This window comes from Onychomys torridus, chromosome 23 (genome assembly GCF_903995425.1).
Source record: "Onychomys torridus chromosome 23, mOncTor1.1, whole genome shotgun sequence".
Classification (NCBI taxonomy): domain Eukaryota; kingdom Metazoa; phylum Chordata; class Mammalia; order Rodentia; family Cricetidae; genus Onychomys; species Onychomys torridus.
Window position 1 is genome coordinate 49939861 of NC_050465.1, and position 18805 is coordinate 49958665.

Below are 18805 nucleotides of genomic sequence, written 5' to 3' on the forward strand. Positions count from 1 at the left end.
AAGGAAGAACACAAGAGCATGAAGTTGGGTGGGAAGGGAAGAGTGGAGGGTCTTGGAGGAATTGGGAGGGGGAAGACTATGATCAACATATATTGTATATAAAAAAGAAAAACAATCAAAACGGCAGATTGGCTTGGTGGTATACAGCTGTACTCCTAGCCCCCAGGAGGCTAAGGCGAGAGAGCCGTGAGTTCATGTCCCGTTTCAGTCATCCTACTTCAAAACTAAGCAAAACAAAACAAAAGCAACGAATACAATTTTTACTGTTTAACCATCTATAAAAAATCTGTTTAATATTCTGTACGTTACTGTTGGACTGTAGATGTCTATAATGTGTTCCTTGGAAGGCTGTGAAAGGATATGATGCCTAACAAATGGTTTTGAAATGTGAAACTTAGGGGATGGTTTGTTCTTCTAAATATTAGGATATGTTCCTTATCTATAGTGAACCCAATGGAGCCAGCCAGAAAGATGAGTCAAATGCCAAAAGGAAAAAAAAAAAAACAACAAAACAACAACAAAAAACAACCCTCTACTATGACTTTAATATATTGAAGGAGCATTTTTTATAGATGCACCTAGAGAAAATGTATCGTAAGCATGGATAGAAAAGTCATGGGAATTCTCTTCTTACTGTCACAGAAGTCACTTCCATGTAAGAAAAGTGATCTGACCTGAAATACTGAAATCCCAGAAAAGGGCATGCATTTTTATTGTAGTCATTTACACAATTTGTCTGTCAAATGCATGCTTTATAGTAATTTGATTAGGATATTTGTATTATTAATCTGCTAACTGTAGTTGCTGTATTGGGAAAAAGGACAAAATGAACTAACTAATGCTTTGCTTTGACTAATGATATTAAACCTTTTAGATGAGGTAGATGGAGGAGATACTCAGAAGAAACAACTCACAAATCCTCACGTGGAACTTCGTAAGTATGCGATAACATTTTGTCTAAGGACAATGACTATATAAGATGTGTAACTTCATTTTAGATAAAAGTGCTGTTTTTTTTTTAAATGATTGTTAAGTATTGGCATGAGTTTTATTTAATCTATAATTCAATTTATAAAATCTGTACTATTTTCCTGATTTAGTTAAGTTATAATTCATTTATAAATTATTCTTTAATTTTTAAAATTTAAATATTTCCTTACTATGTAATTGCGGGGCACAGAGCTTGACAAATGTTAAGGTGTTAATTTGGGGCTGGGGATGACATGCTTGCCCAGCATGTTTTTGGCCCTGATTTCAATCCTCAGTGCCAGATGGCCATATGCTCATAAAAGATGATATTTAAAATTGCTTCAGAAGTTCAGTGAAGAAAATACAGTAGCCAGTGTAAAAGTAGAGCAGAGTCGTATATTTGAGTTCTTTGAAGATAAGTAAGAGTGGTCAGATGGTGTTCCCTGATACTGTGAAGCTCACCGTGGCCCAGTTGTGATTGAGCACATTTCTACGTTATTATGAAAGATTCCATCATGGAGAGACCTAAATCGTTTTTTCGTTTGGTACTTGGAGAGGCAAGATACTTTCTGTTTATATACCATCCCTCCCTCCCCTTTCAACTTCTCGTAGAATTTTCAGATGCAAACGCCAAGTTTTATTGTCGGCTGTACTATGCGGGAGAGTTCCATAAGATGCGCGAAGTGGTTCTGGGCAGCAGTGAGGAAGATTTCATCCGCTCGCTCTCTCACTCGTCACCCTGGCAGGCCCGGGGAGGCAAGTCAGGAGCTGCTTTCTACGCCACAGAAGGTAATTCTTATGACTCACTGGTGCAGAAAGCTTGCTGTTCTTTCCCTTGAGAAGTTCATGGAGCACTTGACGTGGGCACTGTGGTTAGCTGTTGGCAGACAAAGTGCTCTGGTTTCTTTCTGCTCCTGAGAAGAGTAATAAAATCTTGCTCATTTATTTTTCCATTTATTTATTTGGTTTTTCAAGACAGGTTTTCTCTGTGTAGCTTTGGAGCTATCCTGGAACTCACTCTGTAGACCAGGCTGGCCTCGAATTCACAGAGATCCGCCTGCCTCTGCCTCCCGAGTGCTGGGTATTAAAGATGTGGACTACCACGCCTGGCTTTTTATTTCTTTTTTTCCTTTTATTATTTGACAAATTTTTAAAAATTCTTTTTACATACCAATCACAGACCCTCCTCTTATCCCTCCTCCTGCTATCCCCCCCCCCCCATTCCCCTCCTCCAAAAGAGTAAGGGCTCCTATGGGGACTCAGCAAAGCCTGGTACATTCAGTTGAGGCCAGACCAAGCCCCTCTCCGATGCATCAGGAATGAGCAAGGCATCTCACCATAGGGAATGGGTTCCCGAAAGCCAGCTCATGCACCAGGGATAGATCCTGATCCCACTGTCAGGGGCCCCTCAAACAGACCAAGTTAAACAGCTGTCTCTCCCATATGCAGAGGGCCTAGTCTGGTCCCATGCAGTCTCCTCAGCTGTTGGTCTGAAGTTTGTGAGTTCATATGAGCTTTGTTCAAATAAAATAAAATCTTTAAAGACTATATAGGCTCAGACATGGGTCAAATGCTTACTGAACTCTTTCTAGTTCTGAGTTTTCCAAGTGTATATAGAAATTATATTAGTTAGTTTCTTATCTCTGTGATCAAAATACCTGACAGAAACAGCTTAATAGATTTATTTCTGCTCATGTTTCAGCTTCTGAGCAGTTGGCAGTTGGGAGCATGTGGTGGCCCGTAGCCATTCACAGCATCACAGACAGGAAGCAGAAAGTGAGGCTGGAGTGGAGTGAAACTAATCTTTCTCGATTTACCTCCTAGGACCCACTTGCTAAATGTTTCACACCTTCCCATAGTAGTATCACCAGACTGAACAAGCTTGAAAACATGGTCCTGAAGGGGAGTATTTCAAATTCAAACCACAGCAAAACAACTTGTCAGAAACTCAGTTGGGTGCTGCAGAACTGAGGATAGAAAAGTAACAGGAGAAATGTGTGACAGGAATATACAAAGTGCTTTCCTACACAGACTTACCCAATAGCCTGATACTCACTGAACATGAAATCGTTTAAGAAAGTGTACATTTGTGGCTTGATAAACACTTGAATAACTTGCAAGAGTTAGTGAAGTAGCAGGGGAGCTAATAATATTTTCTTTGGGTACTCTGAAAAGTAAGTGAATGAATGTATGCTATGAATTTAGATTTGAGAAGTAGGTGTTCTTGTCCAGATAATTCTTAGGTCTCCTAACATTTCAATTACTTGAGAATTGCTTTCTGATCAAAATTTTCATGGTGTGGTTAAAAAACAAAATGCCTCAAAAAAGAAAATAAACAGTTGATTTGGGTTCTCTGGAATGATTTGACTTTCTTTTTGAAGCAGACAATATGTATTATGATGAATAAATGTGGAATTTCTTTCTTGTAGATGATAGATTCATTTTGAAGCAAATGCCTCGTCTGGAAGTCCAGTCTTTCCTTGACTTTGCTCCACACTACTTCAGTTATATCACAAATGCTGTTCAACAGAAGGTAGAGATCCTAAGTCTTGGTTTGTAGTCACAGGTCATTGGGCTTTTTATACCCTCAGCTGGTCCCGTTAGATGCTTTCTCTGTGGTAAGATAAGAGCAGGACATACCTGGGATCTCTATTCTCTTGCCATGTGAAGGAATGCAGAGTTTGAGGAACCATGTTGCCTTACACAATTAGCTTTTGATTGGTGTATACGTACCTACATACATATGTAAGTTAGTGTAAAATATTGAGACTATTAGGTGTCCATTTAATAACATATTTTTGTTGAGACAAAAGTAACAATTATGTTGAAGTGAGAAGGTGCTTCCCTTAGCTAGCAAGGAAACCAGGGGCTCATGTTTGCCCACTTGTTATTGAGCAGTGATTGTGAATATTTGATGAAGGAATCGCAGAGGGCTTTTTTGGTTGTTGTTGTCAAGTAATAATTTATTGCAGATTATTGGGGGAACTAATGTCCATGTGATGCTAAAGTTTTTGAATTTGAACAGCTGTGATGGGCTATGCTGTTGTACAATTTAAGGCTCTACTATTGTTACTGGCATGCGTTATATTCAGCTGCAGCTCTGACATTGAACTTCAAGTACTTACTCCTGGTATAGCAGTAGAAAGTCATTCTTGGTGATTACATGGACGAACTAGATATTATATGACTTAGACGTAATCTTATTTTGGTAATAGTTTATTTTGATCTCTTTTTGATTAGAGGCCCACTGCTTTGGCCAAAATTCTTGGAGTTTACAGAATTGGTTATAAGAACTCTCAAAACAACACTGAGAAGAAGTTAGATCTCCTTGTCATGGAAAATCTTTTCTATGGGAGAAAAATGGCGCAGGTGAGGACACTGGGCTGTGCAAAGCTTTCCACTCTGACAGCCCTTTGTACTTTGGTTCCTGAATATTAGAAAATCTGAGTAACATCTTCTATTAGTCAGTGGTGCACATTTAACTTATTTTTTGAAGAAAGAAAAATTGGTGTGTAACTCATCCTAAAATTTAATATATCTGATATTTTAGAATCAGGTAGCTGGTGGACTAAGAAAGCAAATGTTCTCCCACCTCTTAACTTTAAAGTCAAATGAGCTGAGTCCTAGAGAGACTGAGCACCTGTCAGTCGCTTGGCTGCTTTTAGACTTCATGTTGGTCCAGATGTTGTGAGAATGGCGTTACTCCGTGCTGCGGCTAACTAGACACACAGACTAGACTTCATGGTGCTCTTGCCAGTGTGAGGACACAGACCTTGTGCTTACATGTTGTTCAGTGTCTCAGTTTCTCACCGAGAATGTCTTTGTGTGAGAGCACAGGCTGAGCTGCACCGTGTGCTATCTTACCTTTACATTCAGGCACTAGCTGTAACATCTTCCTGAGTCTGGACTGACTGGCTAGCACTGGTCTGTGGACCACACTCTAGGATGGACTGGTTCCAGTCATCGAGTTCACTGACAGTCCTACCCTCCAGATAGTCTGAAATTTATGCTCTCACTTGTACATTGCCTTCAATGATTGTAAAACGTTTTAATGTTTCACAAGATTCCTCAGACTGCTTGTGTCTTCTTTCATACTGTTGGACGACCTGAAACTTGTTAGTATATCTTAAAATTGGTTAAATTGACATATTATTTCTGAACTGTCTTAATAATTGAGTACTAGTGTATTGTTTTATATGATATAATTGTATCACCATGAATTTAATGTATCATATACCATGTACTTTTTATATTACATAATTACATCACTGTATATTTATGATTTAAGTTAGAAAAGTTAAATTTTGAAATAAAATATAGAAGTGTATGTTATGATAGTAACTATAAGGAATCCTTTGCTGTTTAGTTGCACTAATTAACCATAGTGGCAAATTTGCACATAAATAATAAAGAATTTTTGTTTTGCTAGGTTTTTGATTTGAAAGGTTCACTTAGGAATCGAAATGTAAAAACTGACACTGGGAAAGAGAGTTGTGATGTAGTTCTGCTGGATGAAAACCTCCTCAAGATGGTTCGTGACAACCCTCTGTATATTCGTTCCCATTCCAAATCTGTGCTGAGAACCTCCATCCAGAGTGACGCCCATTTCCTTTCGAGCCACCTCATTATAGACTATTCTTTGCTGGTTGGTCGAGATGACACTAGCAATGAGCTGGTAGTTGGGATCATAGGTAAGTCAATAATTGTACCGTTTATAGCTCACGATTAAAACTAGAGTAAAATTTCAGAGAGTCTGTTGAACTGGTTTAGTATTATAATTACTGAATATTTTTGGAAGCTTTCATTTATGATTTCAAAGTTAACAAACAAGTTTTCATTTTAGTCTGTTCTATTCAGTTTCTTCATTTCTAAAAATATATAAATTAAAAGGTAATAAGAATCTCTTTCAAAGGAGGCACTGTGTCATGGCTCTAAGAATTAACCAGAGCAATGTGGAGACAGTCCTTTGAACAGCACTGGAAAGGTGTCATAGAAACAGTAAAAGGCATTGCTGCTGTCCTGGCCCTTCCACTCATGTTGCCCTCTTCCCCTCCCTAGATTATATTCGAACATTTACATGGGACAAAAAGCTTGAGATGGTTGTGAAGTCAACAGGAATTTTAGGAGGACAAGGTGAGAAAAATGTTGCTTTGTTCACTTTTTAAACTGTTCTCATATATTCCTTGGATATTTAAGACACTAAGGCATGGTAGCCAGGCATCGTGGTGTAGAAATAGAAATATTCCAGTGTTTAGGAGTCTGAGGTAGGAGCATCATGAGTTCAAGGCTAGCTTTGGGTACACAAGACCCCCTACTCTCTACGCACAGAACAAAACAAAAAACAGTGTGGTTGTCTCTCATTTTTGAAAATGACTTTAATATGACGAAGTATGTAAGTAGAGGAATATTGGGTTTATGCCAGAGCTTTTCAAAGTAAGAAGTTTTTAAAAGGGCAGTGATTCTAAATAAAGGATTGTCTTTAATTAACACTTGCTATCTTCTAGATTCTCTAGTTCATTCCTGAGTTTAAATATCTCTTACCTCAAGAGAAGAATTCATGTCTGAAAAAGACTCTACCCATGGCAGATATCATAACATATGCCCTGCCTCTACTCTCAGAGTGCTTTGAGATATAGCAGTTCATGGCTGGTTAAGTCAGTTGTCCAGTTGATTTTCTTTTATGTGCACACACACTTCAACAGCTTTCTTTCTCCCTTTGTCTTTCATTGTCTCAGGTAAAATGCCAACTGTGGTCTCTCCAGAGTTGTATAGGACTAGATTTTGTGAAGCAATGGACAAGTATTTCCTGATGGTGCCAGACCACTGGACAGGGTTGGATCTGAATTGCTGAAGTCATGCAGATGATTTGAAATAGACCGTGAAGGAAAGCATATCTGAGCAAGAGACTCAAACTGTATGTTCATAGACCACTGAATGCAAAGGCCTTTCAGTTCTGTGACTATCCATAACTGCAGGGTAAAAGCTTCATGGATTGTGCTTTGCTTCTGTTACTAGAAATTAGCTGCCTGTAAACCAGGAAACTATACATGTTAAATACAGCTTCTTTCCAAGGGACTGTGGGTAGAGATGAGTATGTAGGATAAGAAATTGAGTTGTCGGGTTGGGAATTTAGCTGAGTGGTAGAGCGCTTGCTAGGCCCTGGGTTCGGTCCTCAGCTCTGGTTTAAAAAAAAAAAAAAAAGAAATTGGGTTGTCATATTTACTAACTCAGTTGCTTGAAGAATAAAGCTCTGTCTGCTTTATTCTGTGACTGGTAGACTGTGACTGACTGGTAGATTGTGGCTGTCTTGGGGGACTGTGACTGTCTGGGAGATTGTGACTGTCTGGGGGACTGTGACTGTCTGGGAGACTGTGACTGGTAGACTGATTGGTAAATTGTGTCTGTCTAATAGATTGTGACTATCTAATAGATTGTGACTGTCAGGTGGACTGTGACTGATAGATTGTGACTGTCTGGTAAATTGTGACTATCTACTAGATTGTGACTGGTAGATTGTGATTCTCTGGTAGATTGTGGCTGTCTGACATCACATTTGACACTTTTTCCCTGAGAAGGCACTTAGAGACTTGCTTAGTTCATTTTATGTTTCCTGTGTAGTAACTTTACGTTTGTTCTTAAAATTTCTGAAACATTTAGGAAAATTCTGATTTATTCTGTTAATTGCCAATTAAACAGATTAGTGCTTGCTTTATTAGGAATTTGACTTAAACTGGGAATCCTGTCACTCTGTGTTCTCCAGCTTACCTTGTTTTTAACTGTGTTTGAGGCTTTACCATTCTCTATTCTGCGGGTGATAGGAGCCTACAACCATTAGCTTTAAAGCCTTCCTTAGAACATTTTAAGGAGCTTGTTTTGTGTAATGTGCCAAACAGCACTTAATCTGCATGTGCATTTATTTGTATTCTGGATTTTCCTTTCATTTTGGGGAAACCAAATGAGCAGGAAATGAATCTTTAGTCACTGAATCCCTAAGTGAATAATTAATAATGAAGAATTTTTTAACAGTAAAAGATAGATTAGACCCAATCCAAGAAACTGAGTGAGAAGGGACAATTGTTTTCTGTTTTTTATAGTGGTAAAGTATCTTTCAACACTACTAGCAGGTTAATGGAATCTGTAAAGTCAGTGTGGATATTTTTATTTCTAAGTTTCTGCCACACTGACCAGTGCTGCTGAGAAATGCTGAGAGGTAAAGGACCTTGTTTACTAGTCAGAAATCTCATCCAAAAAGTGGCCAGAAGTCCTGAACTGTGAGGAGATGCTTTTACCCCAGAATCTCTGAACATTTCATCTTGGCTTTTATGTAACAAGGATATTTGGACATTTATACGGCTGTGATGATTCCATTTTTTCAGACTTCCTCTAATAGCACATCAATATTCACAGAAAAAAAGAGGCTGGATATATTCTGCTACGTGGGACAGTCTGCACCTGAACTAGGCACAGGTTTGGCATGTGTGCTGTGGCACGTGTGCTGTGGTGAATAATGTCTGTTGCTTATTGAGAGCATGACTGGTTTTGAACTCATTGCCAGTTGAACAAGGGCTTAGATCTGCCTGCTGTTGAGCCTCAGCCTCCTCATCAGCCTTGCATCTGTGCCTTGTGAAGGTGGAGCAAACACTGAAGAGTCCAGTTGTGATGTGAAAGGTGCATGAACACTCACGTTCTGTGCCTCCAGGAACAAAGGCTTTCAAGTCAGCTTTGGAATACCGGCTGTTTTGTCTCTGGTCATTCTTCCTGTCCGGTTGGCTAGGGCTGTATGTCCTCCTCACTTCCTGTGGGAATAGAGCAATGCCTTTCCCTGCTGTGTGTGGGTTGTTTCTGTTTTCCTTGTTGGTTTCAGTACAGTGCTCATAGCTGAGCTCCAGGACAGTAGTAACCCCTGACAGTAACATGGTGTGGCCATTCTCTCTTGCCCCTGACTTGAAAAGCAATTTTGCTTTTTAAAGTATTGTTGCCTCTGGTATTTTGGTAACTAAACTTTCTGAAACAAGAATTATTGCTTTGAAAGCTCGACTTGTCCTTTTAAAATCAATGTCAAGCTGGTGTCAATGAAGGGGAAATGCACAAGCGAACTATTTACGAGGTCCAAGTGTGACTCCTGGCTGCTTGCATTTAGCCACTACCATGTATATGTTTGTATATATAGTATTTTGAATGCTTTGAATTGAATGGCTCTTGTCCTCTTAGACTCCCTTTCATGGCCTAAAGAATATTAATGTTGAAAAGTTGTGAATCAGGAAGAAATCTCATGCTCAGAATATGAATTCCAAAGTGAGAGAATTATGTCAACATGTTGCTTTGTATATGAATCTTATTTATAAATAGGAAGCTTTTTGATGACATAAAATTTTGTTTAACAAACAGAAGAGTCTTAATTGTCCTATGTGCCTGAGGGAAGAAAGGAGAACTCCCCGAGGTGAGCCCTTTTGTAGTCTACTGAGTACTTTCTAGTCTCAGGCTTTCCTGCGGAGTGTCTGGGCAGTGGTTTTCTAGCTTTGGCATCTGTGTCAATAATAGGGTCATTTATACCGCCATTGGCTTGGGCGGCAGCTTTGTGGCTGGGGTTTCCTGGCACATTAGCCATTGGCAGTGGAATGCCAAGGAGGGTTATCAGCCTGCAGAAAGCCAGCTGAGTTTCAAGTGTGAAAACCATTGCCAGTGAGCCTGGGGAAGTCTGACTAGGACACTCCAGCTCTCAATGTGACTTATGCAGTATTCAAAACATCTAGTGCAATGCCTTTTTTGTTGTTGTTGCTGTTTTTGTAATGGGTGCAGTGTATTATAGAAAAAAATGAGAATTACAATCACGAGCAGTTTTGTTAATGCTGCTTTGTCAGTTTTGTAAAAAAGTGTACATAATGTCTTTAACAGGTTTTAAACTAGAGGAAATAACATTGTAAATCACAGTAGCCTCCTACTTTAATATGAAAAACAATATTAAAGGTACTTAATGTATTGAAATGTATATATTTCTCTAACTTTGTTTCCAGCTGTTTTATATGATTGACATGTTATTTAAAGATAACTACCCTAGCCTTTTAGAGACTTGTACTGTAAGTAAAGAAGACCTACAATAAACTGGAATTTACTTACTCTGCTGCGTTTGGATCTGTCCAAAGAAGCTAACACGTGAGAGGAAGTCCTCGTCTGCCTGTGTTACTTTTCTCCTTTCTCTTTATTCTCTTCCCCTTCTATTTCCAATGGGAGAATTGCAGTTTTGCACTTTGATCACTAATGGGCATGGCTGTATGTGCCTTCTCATTTTTTCTTTTTCAGTTTTCTTGTTAGAGCATTCAAGGAAGGGAATCCCTTTTCTATACAGGATCTGCAGATTGTGTGGGTAGGTGGGGCTCTGTCATTCATGACCTTCTCCCATGAACTTGAAGGCAAATACTGTACTGACTGGAGCTGAACCCATCAGTGCTGCTCAAAGTTGGGGTCCCAAGGCCATGAGGCCCAATCTCAGTGCTGCTCACAGTTGATCCAAGGCCACGAGGCCCAATCTCAGTGCTGCTCACAGTTGATTCAAGGCCATGAGGCCCAATCTCAGTGCTGCTCACAGTTGATCCAAGGCCATGAGGCCCAATCTCAGTGCTGCTCACAGTTGATCCAAGGCCATGAGGCCCAATCTCATTGCTGCTCACAGTTGGGGTCCCAAGGCACGAGGCCCACTTTGGCCTGGATTCAGGAGGGCAAAGCTGAGAGTGGCTGGGTAGAAAGGCTTGCACTGAGTGTGCCCCCAGGTGGCTATGGCTAGACTGTATGGGGAAGTAGGAAGGACACAGACCTAAAGTCAGAGCACCTCAGGTCACTGACTGCTTTGTTCTTGCAGGATTAAGGAGGTAGATGGCAGGGAAGACACACAGTAGGTTCTCCAGTCATCAGTAACCCAAAATCTTTTGTGCTAGAAATCATCCCTGGGTCAGTGCTTAAGGAAATTAAAGAGTTTTTAATTTTAGCAATTATATGTTGTAGTAAAAAATGTAGAACAAAATTTACCATCTAAAACTATTTTAAGTTAAAATTCAGTGCTGGTATGAAGCGTACTCACATCCCCCAAATCCCAGGTAACTAACTACCATTTGATTTGTAAGACTGTGGTTACTCAAGTCACTGCATAGGGATTATTTTCTGACTGTCCTGGTTCACTTACATATTTCTCAAGGTTCATCATGTCATCACAAGTATAGTGTCTGTTCTTATCAATTTAATATCTGATACATCCTCTATTGAGATAATATATTAAATGGATTTTTAGAGCTAGGAGATGGAATAGGAGCTTGCTCTGTCCACTCCACACATTGATTGGGTATTGTCAGGAAGGTTATACCCCATTTGGGGGACATGGAGTTCACTTTGTAGCTAATGCTCTGGGGTGTTGTTTCCATGTTGGGAGAATACCTGTTTGCAAAATGGTGTGATTGGTGAGTACTGAAAGCGTGGATTTCCAGCACTGGGAGACAAGGTATAGTAGATGAGATCCACAGTCTCAATTCTCTTTGCTTCTAATGTGTTCTTTATTGTTTGAGAATTTCATACATGCATAGAGTGTACTTTGGTCAAATCCGCCCCTCTTTCCTTCCCCTCAATTCTTCATTTCCCTCCCCACACCTTTCTTCCCAATTTCATGTGTTCTGTTTTTAAGTCCAGAGTCTACTCAATGCTGCCTCTATGTACATGTGTGTGGGATCATCTCATCCTCCTCAGACCAGATCGCTGAGGTGAGCAGATTCTCCCTCTCCCAGAGGCTTCTGAAGTTCGTTTTCAACTTGTTTTTGACTGAGGCTTAGAAACTTCTGATCCAAGAATACCTCAGCTCCATAAAGAGGGCTGGTTGGAACCTTTCCCAGTCAGCAGAGAGTGAAGGAGAAATTCTCCTTAGCCCATTTAAGGCTCCTATGATTTGAAATGCAATTGCATGCCAGCTCAGTGGTCGGGCACTTGCTGCCAAACCTGAAAGACCTCGAATTCCATCCCAGAAACCCCCATAGTGGGAGGAGAGAACCCACTCTTCAGGTTTTCCTCTGGCCTCCTCACTGTGTGCATGCATAAAACAAAACTCTAGGGAAAATCACAAGAAACTGAACTTCAGCTGCAGGAATTGTTATGCCAACTCTTCTAAACACCTAAATACCTCAAATAGGAGCCAAGTTTGGCCCTGTGATGGCTGTTCTTGGTTGTAAAGTTGACTACACCTGGAATTAACTTAAATCCAAGCAGCTGGCACATTTGTGAGGGTTGTTTTTTTTTTTTTTTTTAATTAAATCATTTGAAGTGGGAAAACCACTTTTAATCCAGATCATTTGAGGTGGGAAAATCCACCTTTCATCTGGGCCACACCTTCTGGTGGTAGCCTATGTAAAGGACATGGAAGAAGGAAGTTCTCTCTTTTCCTGCTTGTCCTCTTTCTGGCAAGTCCATTCCTCCATTGGCATTAGAGCCTACTTCTTCCAGATTCTGGTGTATACTGAAGATCACCTAAGACATCCAGCCCTATGGACCTAGCACCTACTGGATTTTTGTGCTTCCCCTTGCTGGACAGCCATTGTTGGATTAGCTGGACCACTCTAATAAATCCCGCATAGATACTTGCACAGTATTGATGTCATTTAGTGCAATGCCTTTTTTGGTTATGTTCCTCTAGAGAACCTTGACTAATATAGACCCTTTTGGAAATAATGTTGACTGCCTTATGCTGTTGGCATTATTAAGCTTTTTATTTCTATATTAGTGTTATGGGGATTTAGGTAAGTGTTTAATATACTGAGGTACATATGAAAACTAACAAATGTCATTCATGTACAGGTATAAAGCACATGACTTTCACCATCTGACAAAGGCCTGTACTGTTTGGCTAGCAGACTAGGATACTTCAGAACTTTTAGAAGAATACCTGTCACTGAAATAACAGGCCCTGGATTCACACCAGCCACCGTAAAATAAGTAGCTTTGTCCAAGATCACACGTCTACAACTTTTTCTTCATCTTTCTTTCCTTCTTAACCTCTTTTTCCCCCTCTGGAAAATTCTTTGACCTAGAAATTTGAACAAAAACCTCCCATACTCACTTGTAGAATGATGGGCTGGACATTTCTTTCTTACTGTCTTTTTTTCTTAGCTATTCCTATGTGATGGTCTCCCCTTCATAAATGAGGTCTTGCTTCAACTAAACCATGATTTTCTCCACAATTCTAGCACAACCCAAATGCCTGCTGTTCCAGTATTCCAAATCCTGGTCATCTTAACTAATGTTGATTGCTTGGTTCTACCAGATGAAACCAAACCTGACTTAATTTTATTCTCCTAGTACAAATATCTGGTAGGCCCCTTCCTTAGAATGGATCTATGAAAGTGTATAGTATGCATGAAGAGACAGAGCCCCTCTATCTTCCTGTGGTATATTAATTTTACACCAGAAGCCTCTTGGTATAAAAGTTCAAGATCAACCCTACTCCAGGGTAAAGTCCAGCATGGAACATCCCATCTGTTCTGTACTACCTATTGGCTTGCCCAATGCCCATGACTGTGGATAGATTGGAACATTGACTAATATGGCTTGGTCATGAAGTATAACATGCCTGGATAGTTACTAAGACCAAAAACTGAAGGTTTTGTCTTCCAAGCATGTTGTGGCCTGCTTTTCTCTTATAGCCTCGGGAGCATTGGAAGTGAGGATGGGCAGATGCCACCATGACAATGCCACCAGACCATATGACCTGGTGGGTCACAGATTCCACTTTCCCTGGCCTGTAAACAGCAGTGGTCTCGCTTTTATTTCACATAAGGTATATAGAGAACTTTTGCCTAAATGGTCAAGGTGACATTAGATATTATGTGGTGTCCCTCACCAGGCAGCTCTCTTCCAGGGTTGAAATCCTGGGTTCCTTCATGCAAAAGGTAATGAACATCACATAGACATGCTTCAGGGAAGACATTATAGACAGTCCTCGTGTAGTGTGACTCCAGGTTCCATTCAGTAATGAGGGCCCTTCCCTAAGGCTGTAAACTTACAATCTAGAAAAAGGAAATCCTAGACTTTTCAACAGTAAAGGAATAAAGATTCAGTATGTGTTGTTGGTTGTTTTTACTCCTTTTTGGGGGGGGGCACCACCCAGCTCCCAAATAAGTCACACACTGAGGTTCATTCTCAATTATAAATGCCCGGCCTTAGCTTGGCTTGTTTCTAGCCAGCTTTTCTTAAATTATCCCATCTATCTTGGGCCTTGGGGCTTTTATCTTTTCTTCTGTATATCTTACTTTCATCCCTGCTCCATGGCTTGCTGTGTAGCTGGACGGCTGGGTAGCTGGACGGCTGGGTAGCTGGCCCCTGAAGTCCTCCTCTCATTTGCTCTTGTTCTTCCTTCTTCCCAGATCTCTCCTTCCATTTATCCTCTCTGCCTGCCAGCCCCTCTTATCCTTTCTCCTGCCTTGCTATTGGCTATTCAGCTCTTTATTAGACCACCAGGTGTTTTAGAAAGGCACAGTAACACAGCTTCACAGACTTAAATGCAACCTAAACAAAAGTAACACACCTTAAAATAATATTTCCCAACAAATATGAGCTCACAGGCCTTGGAAGCATGGCAGTTGCAAGTTAGGCTAACCTCTCATGTACTTCAAAATTGTGTCCTAGAAATGCTAACTGCTTACTGTAATGAGGAGGGGCTTATGCAGTTCCTGAATACAATGCTGCTTCTGTGTAAATCACATAGGGCACATGGTGTTCCTATCCTACATCAGAGAAATGAGGCACAGTCATGTACTGTACTGACTGAGGCCAGGACTGGAGGACTTGCTCAAGGGGTTATGGGACAGTGTGTTTAGGCTTTGTTTGTGTGTGTTGAATGTTCTTCCTTTGTGTAGATTTCTTCTTTCCATAGCAAGCTCTGTGAAGAGCTTCATGTGATGTTTGGAATAGAAAAGGTCACCCACCCACCAGGAAGTCATGAAATGGTTTTAAACTGAAAATGTTTGACACAGTCATTTGCCTTGCCTGACTCAAAGCAGAGCTGTGGAAGTTCTGCTCTCACAGACTCTTGGAGATTTCCACACAGGGAAATGACTGACGTTTAAAACTGTCAGATTCAAAAGAGTTTGCAAATGAACCTGATCAGAAATGTCCTTGCTTGCCTTCTGAGGCCTTAGCTGGTATGTTAACACCCTCCACCCAGGCTCTTCAAGGAGCCATTCTCTCCTTCCCAGGCAGTGAGCTTCTGTCTGATGCCATTCACAAATCCCAGAGCATTCAAACCCAAGTTGGTAGAGGAAAAGACCAGGTTGATGGTCGATCTGGGAAGAACTAAAGCATTTTCTGTAGAAGTTGCGAATGTAACATTGTATTTATGTACAAACTTGTACTAACTTGGAGGCAATAATGTTTCATTTATCGGGGACTTGAATCTGGTGACTTCCTGATCTGTCTCTGCTTGCAAAGCTTAGGTTTCCTCCCCTCACTCTGTTCAGTTGTCCTCCTGGTCCAGGGACCAGCCTGGGGCTTTGCTTCCATATTCTCCCTGCTTGTTTTCTCGTTGACTTATCTCTTAGGTTGCAGAATCATGAGAGGGAGATCATGGTTTAGTCCCGACGGCCATGAGACATGCTCATTTAAAAGATAAGGCAGGTTGTATAGAATGGACATGCATGTGCACACTGGAGCATATGAATATTTATCTTCTTCAGAATACTTTGTAATCATATGCTTTAAATCTGACCAGGTTTGGAGCGAACATTGAAGATGTTCAAATTTTTATAAATGTTAATTTCTTGGACTGATGAGATGGTTGATCCTGGGACTTACATGGTGGAAGGAAGGAGGGAATGGACTTGTTTTCTCACTTCCACATGTGCACTGTGACACGCACACGCGCACACACACACACACACACACACGCACACACGCGCACACGCGCACATACACATATGTATACCCCCACAAAATGAACGAGTGCAACAGCAAGAAATGTTAAGTATTGTGGTTTGAATGATTCATCAAAACTCATTTGGGATTTAGTCCCCATTGTGAGATATTAAGAAAAGAGCTGGGAGAGGATTTAAGAGGCCATTAGGTCTCAGAGGCACAGGTCTCATGAATGGGTCGATCCATTAATAGATTAATGAAGTATCCTAGAATAACTCTTTATAAATGCCAGTTTGAGTTTGCCCTTTTTATGTTCTCCTCCACCATGTGGTGTCCTGTGCCACCTCAGAACTCTGCAGAGTTCCAAAGAGCATGAAGGCCTTCACCAGAGGCGGCCCCCTGTCTTTGAATCTCCTAGTCCTAGGAACTGTGAGGTGAGTAAACCTTTATTCTTTATAATTTGCTCAATCTGTATTATTCTGGTTATAGCAACAGAAAATGGTCTATGACTGTTAGGGACCAAGATGTCAGGAACCAAACATGAACCATGGAAAGTACTAGCTAGACCAGAGAACATAATGGTGGAAAATTCAACTTGACAGCGTTTGCCTTTAGAGCTCTGTCTGCTCTTATATGACACATAGGGAGTTGCTAGAAAAGCTGTCCCCGCTCAGAGGATTGGAGGACGAAGGTATTTGGAACAAAATGACGTTGCAGGGGTGGACGGTGGCCACTAGAGGGCACTGAAACATTTGATTCTAGGATCTGCACATTGGAGTTTCAGAGCAAAGGAAACCATAGTTGACCATGGGGCAAAAAGAGCCCCGTTGCCCAGTCCCCATATCCACTCGGGCCCAGTCCTTACTCTTTAACATTTTGTTCTCACAAATTTCCGTTTTCATGTTGAGGTGTAAACTCCAGATGCTAGTTTAACTGTTGTTTTAAAAAATGTAGCCTTTTCCAAGAAAGTTGTCCCGAAGGTTCTTAAACTCTAAAGTACTACATAATTTATGTATTTGCTGTCTCTATAGCATTGGAAAAGTAGATCCAAAGCTGTGAAAATGAGTGGAGTGTGTTGTGATGGGAATAGCTCCACTACCTTCAAGGAATTGATTTTAATTAGATTAGTGGGCATTAGGGTCATTTGTTGCTGTTATCATATTAAAATGCTCTCTCCCCTTCTCCAGTTCATAGAACTGACTGTTATGAAGCCAGAATAAGGCATGTGAATTTAAGGAACATCTACAGTTGTCCCTTGGAAACCTCTCAGGTTGTTTCCAAGACCCTCTGCCCCTAACAGGTAGCAGACTGCAGGGCCGAATCCTTAATAGCATAGTGCTCCCTGGGAGAGCACTAATGCTGCCTGAGGCAAAGTGACTGCTGTGTAAATGGTTGTTTCCTTGTAGTAAACAGTGGCAGAAAAAAAAAAAGTGTATGTATTTAGTGCAAATACAAATACATTTTAATATGTGTGATCTGTAATGGGTTGAACACTCAAATGTGGAATCTGCAGACATGAAGCACCTGCTGCCATTTCAATCTGCCTTGGACTAGTTTCTTCAGTCCTGTGATTTGAATATAGATTGACCCTGTAGCTGGAGTTTTTTCCAGTCCTGCCTGGCCCATGGTCAGGATAAATCTCTCTCACCCGCGAGTCCTCCAGCCACTCAGACCCAACCAAGTAAACACACAGAGACTTATATTGCTTACAAACTGTATGGCCATGGCAGGCTTCTTGTTATCTAGTTCTTCTATCTTAAATTAACCCATTTCTGTAAATCTGTACCTTGCCACATGGCTCGTGGCTTACCAGTATCTTACATGTTGGTACTCAATGGCAGTGGCTGGCAGTGTCTCCTGACCCAGCCTTCCTGTTCTCAGAATTCTCTTCTCTGCTTGTCCTGCCTGTACTTCCTGCCTGGCTACTGGCCAATCATCATTTTATTTATACAGAGGGATATTCACAGCATGACCCTATAGGTTCATGTGTTGAAAGGTGGGTCTTGTTGGGAGGTGGTGGGAACTTTGGAGGTGGAGGGCCTGGCTGGAGGAAGGAATTCACTGGGGCATGCCTTTGAAGGGTCTCTCGTCCCTGGGTCCTTCCTCTGTTGCATTCTGCTTTCCTGGCCAGCATGACATGGGAAGTATTTGCCACACTCTCTTGTTGCCATGAGGTGTCTGTCTTGTTGTCTAAGACTCAAAGCAATGGAGCCAGCTGATCTTAGGAAGCAGTGACCCCTGATCAACCATTACATCTCTAAAACAGGCTGGGGATGTGACTCGCTGACAGAATGCTAGCCTACCGTGTGCAAAGCCTGGGTTTGTGGGTTCAGTCCCCGGTACTGAAAAAAGTGGGACAAGAGTACAGAGGCAATCTAGAGAATGAGGAAATGTTTGCAGATCTCAAATGCATAAAGCCTTTCCTCTTTTGAAATCGTTTTCTCAGATAATTGTCACAGCGGTCTAAAGCTGGACACTTCTTATATGATCAGACCTCTGAATAGCCAAGTCAGGTCCCTGGCAGACCTCTGGCTATCACTGCATCTCTTGCCTCTCTAGGTCTCTCTCCTGTGAACTTGAACTGCCTGATTGCTCAGCTCTGTCTCTGTGCCCAGGAAGTACAAAGAGTTCCTCTGTAATTCCTTTCCTCTCTGAAGTATAGCTGGGGACACATGACTACACTTCCCACCCTCCAAGGATCCTGTCCTTTTCTGGGTGATAGTCACTGTCATATAAGCCCACTCGAATGGTTTTCTGGGGTCTCCTGTTGTTTTGAGGTGAAAGGATCAGTCTGGTTCCTAATACTGTCTTGACCAGAAGCAAATGCCCATTTGGAGATGGGATTTTATAAAGATTATATCTAAATGTTGTGTTGAATAGCTCTTTATTCATAACTATTTAAAATCAATTTTTAAAGAATCCAGTTTCTTCTAATTGAAGTGCCATTTTCTGCAAC

The 18805-nt window shown here is 41.0% G+C and overlaps 1 protein-coding gene and 1 non-coding gene across 2 annotated transcripts in view; both read left to right on the plus strand.

The window, feature by feature from the left end:
* The window catches only part of Pikfyve (phosphoinositide kinase, FYVE-type zinc finger containing), an 85324-nt gene extending 75238 nt beyond the window's left edge, over window positions 1-10086 (plus strand). The window contains exons 34-40 of the mRNA XM_036173005.1: window positions 875-934; window positions 1582-1758; window positions 3399-3502; window positions 4210-4338; window positions 5399-5660; window positions 6028-6102; window positions 6705-10086. Coding sequence (XP_036028898.1) covers window positions 875-934; window positions 1582-1758; window positions 3399-3502; window positions 4210-4338; window positions 5399-5660; window positions 6028-6102; window positions 6705-6820 — 923 coding nt within the window. The 3' untranslated portion in view covers window positions 6821-10086. The remainder of the gene's footprint in view (window positions 1-874; window positions 935-1581; window positions 1759-3398; window positions 3503-4209; window positions 4339-5398; window positions 5661-6027; window positions 6103-6704) is intronic.
* A 1062-nt stretch (window positions 10087-11148) lies between these two features.
* Window positions 11149-11342, plus strand: LOC118573523. The gene has a single exon (XR_004943635.1). It is a non-coding gene; the product is annotated as a U2 spliceosomal RNA (small nuclear RNA).
* Window positions 11343-18805: the final 7463 nt, after the last annotated feature.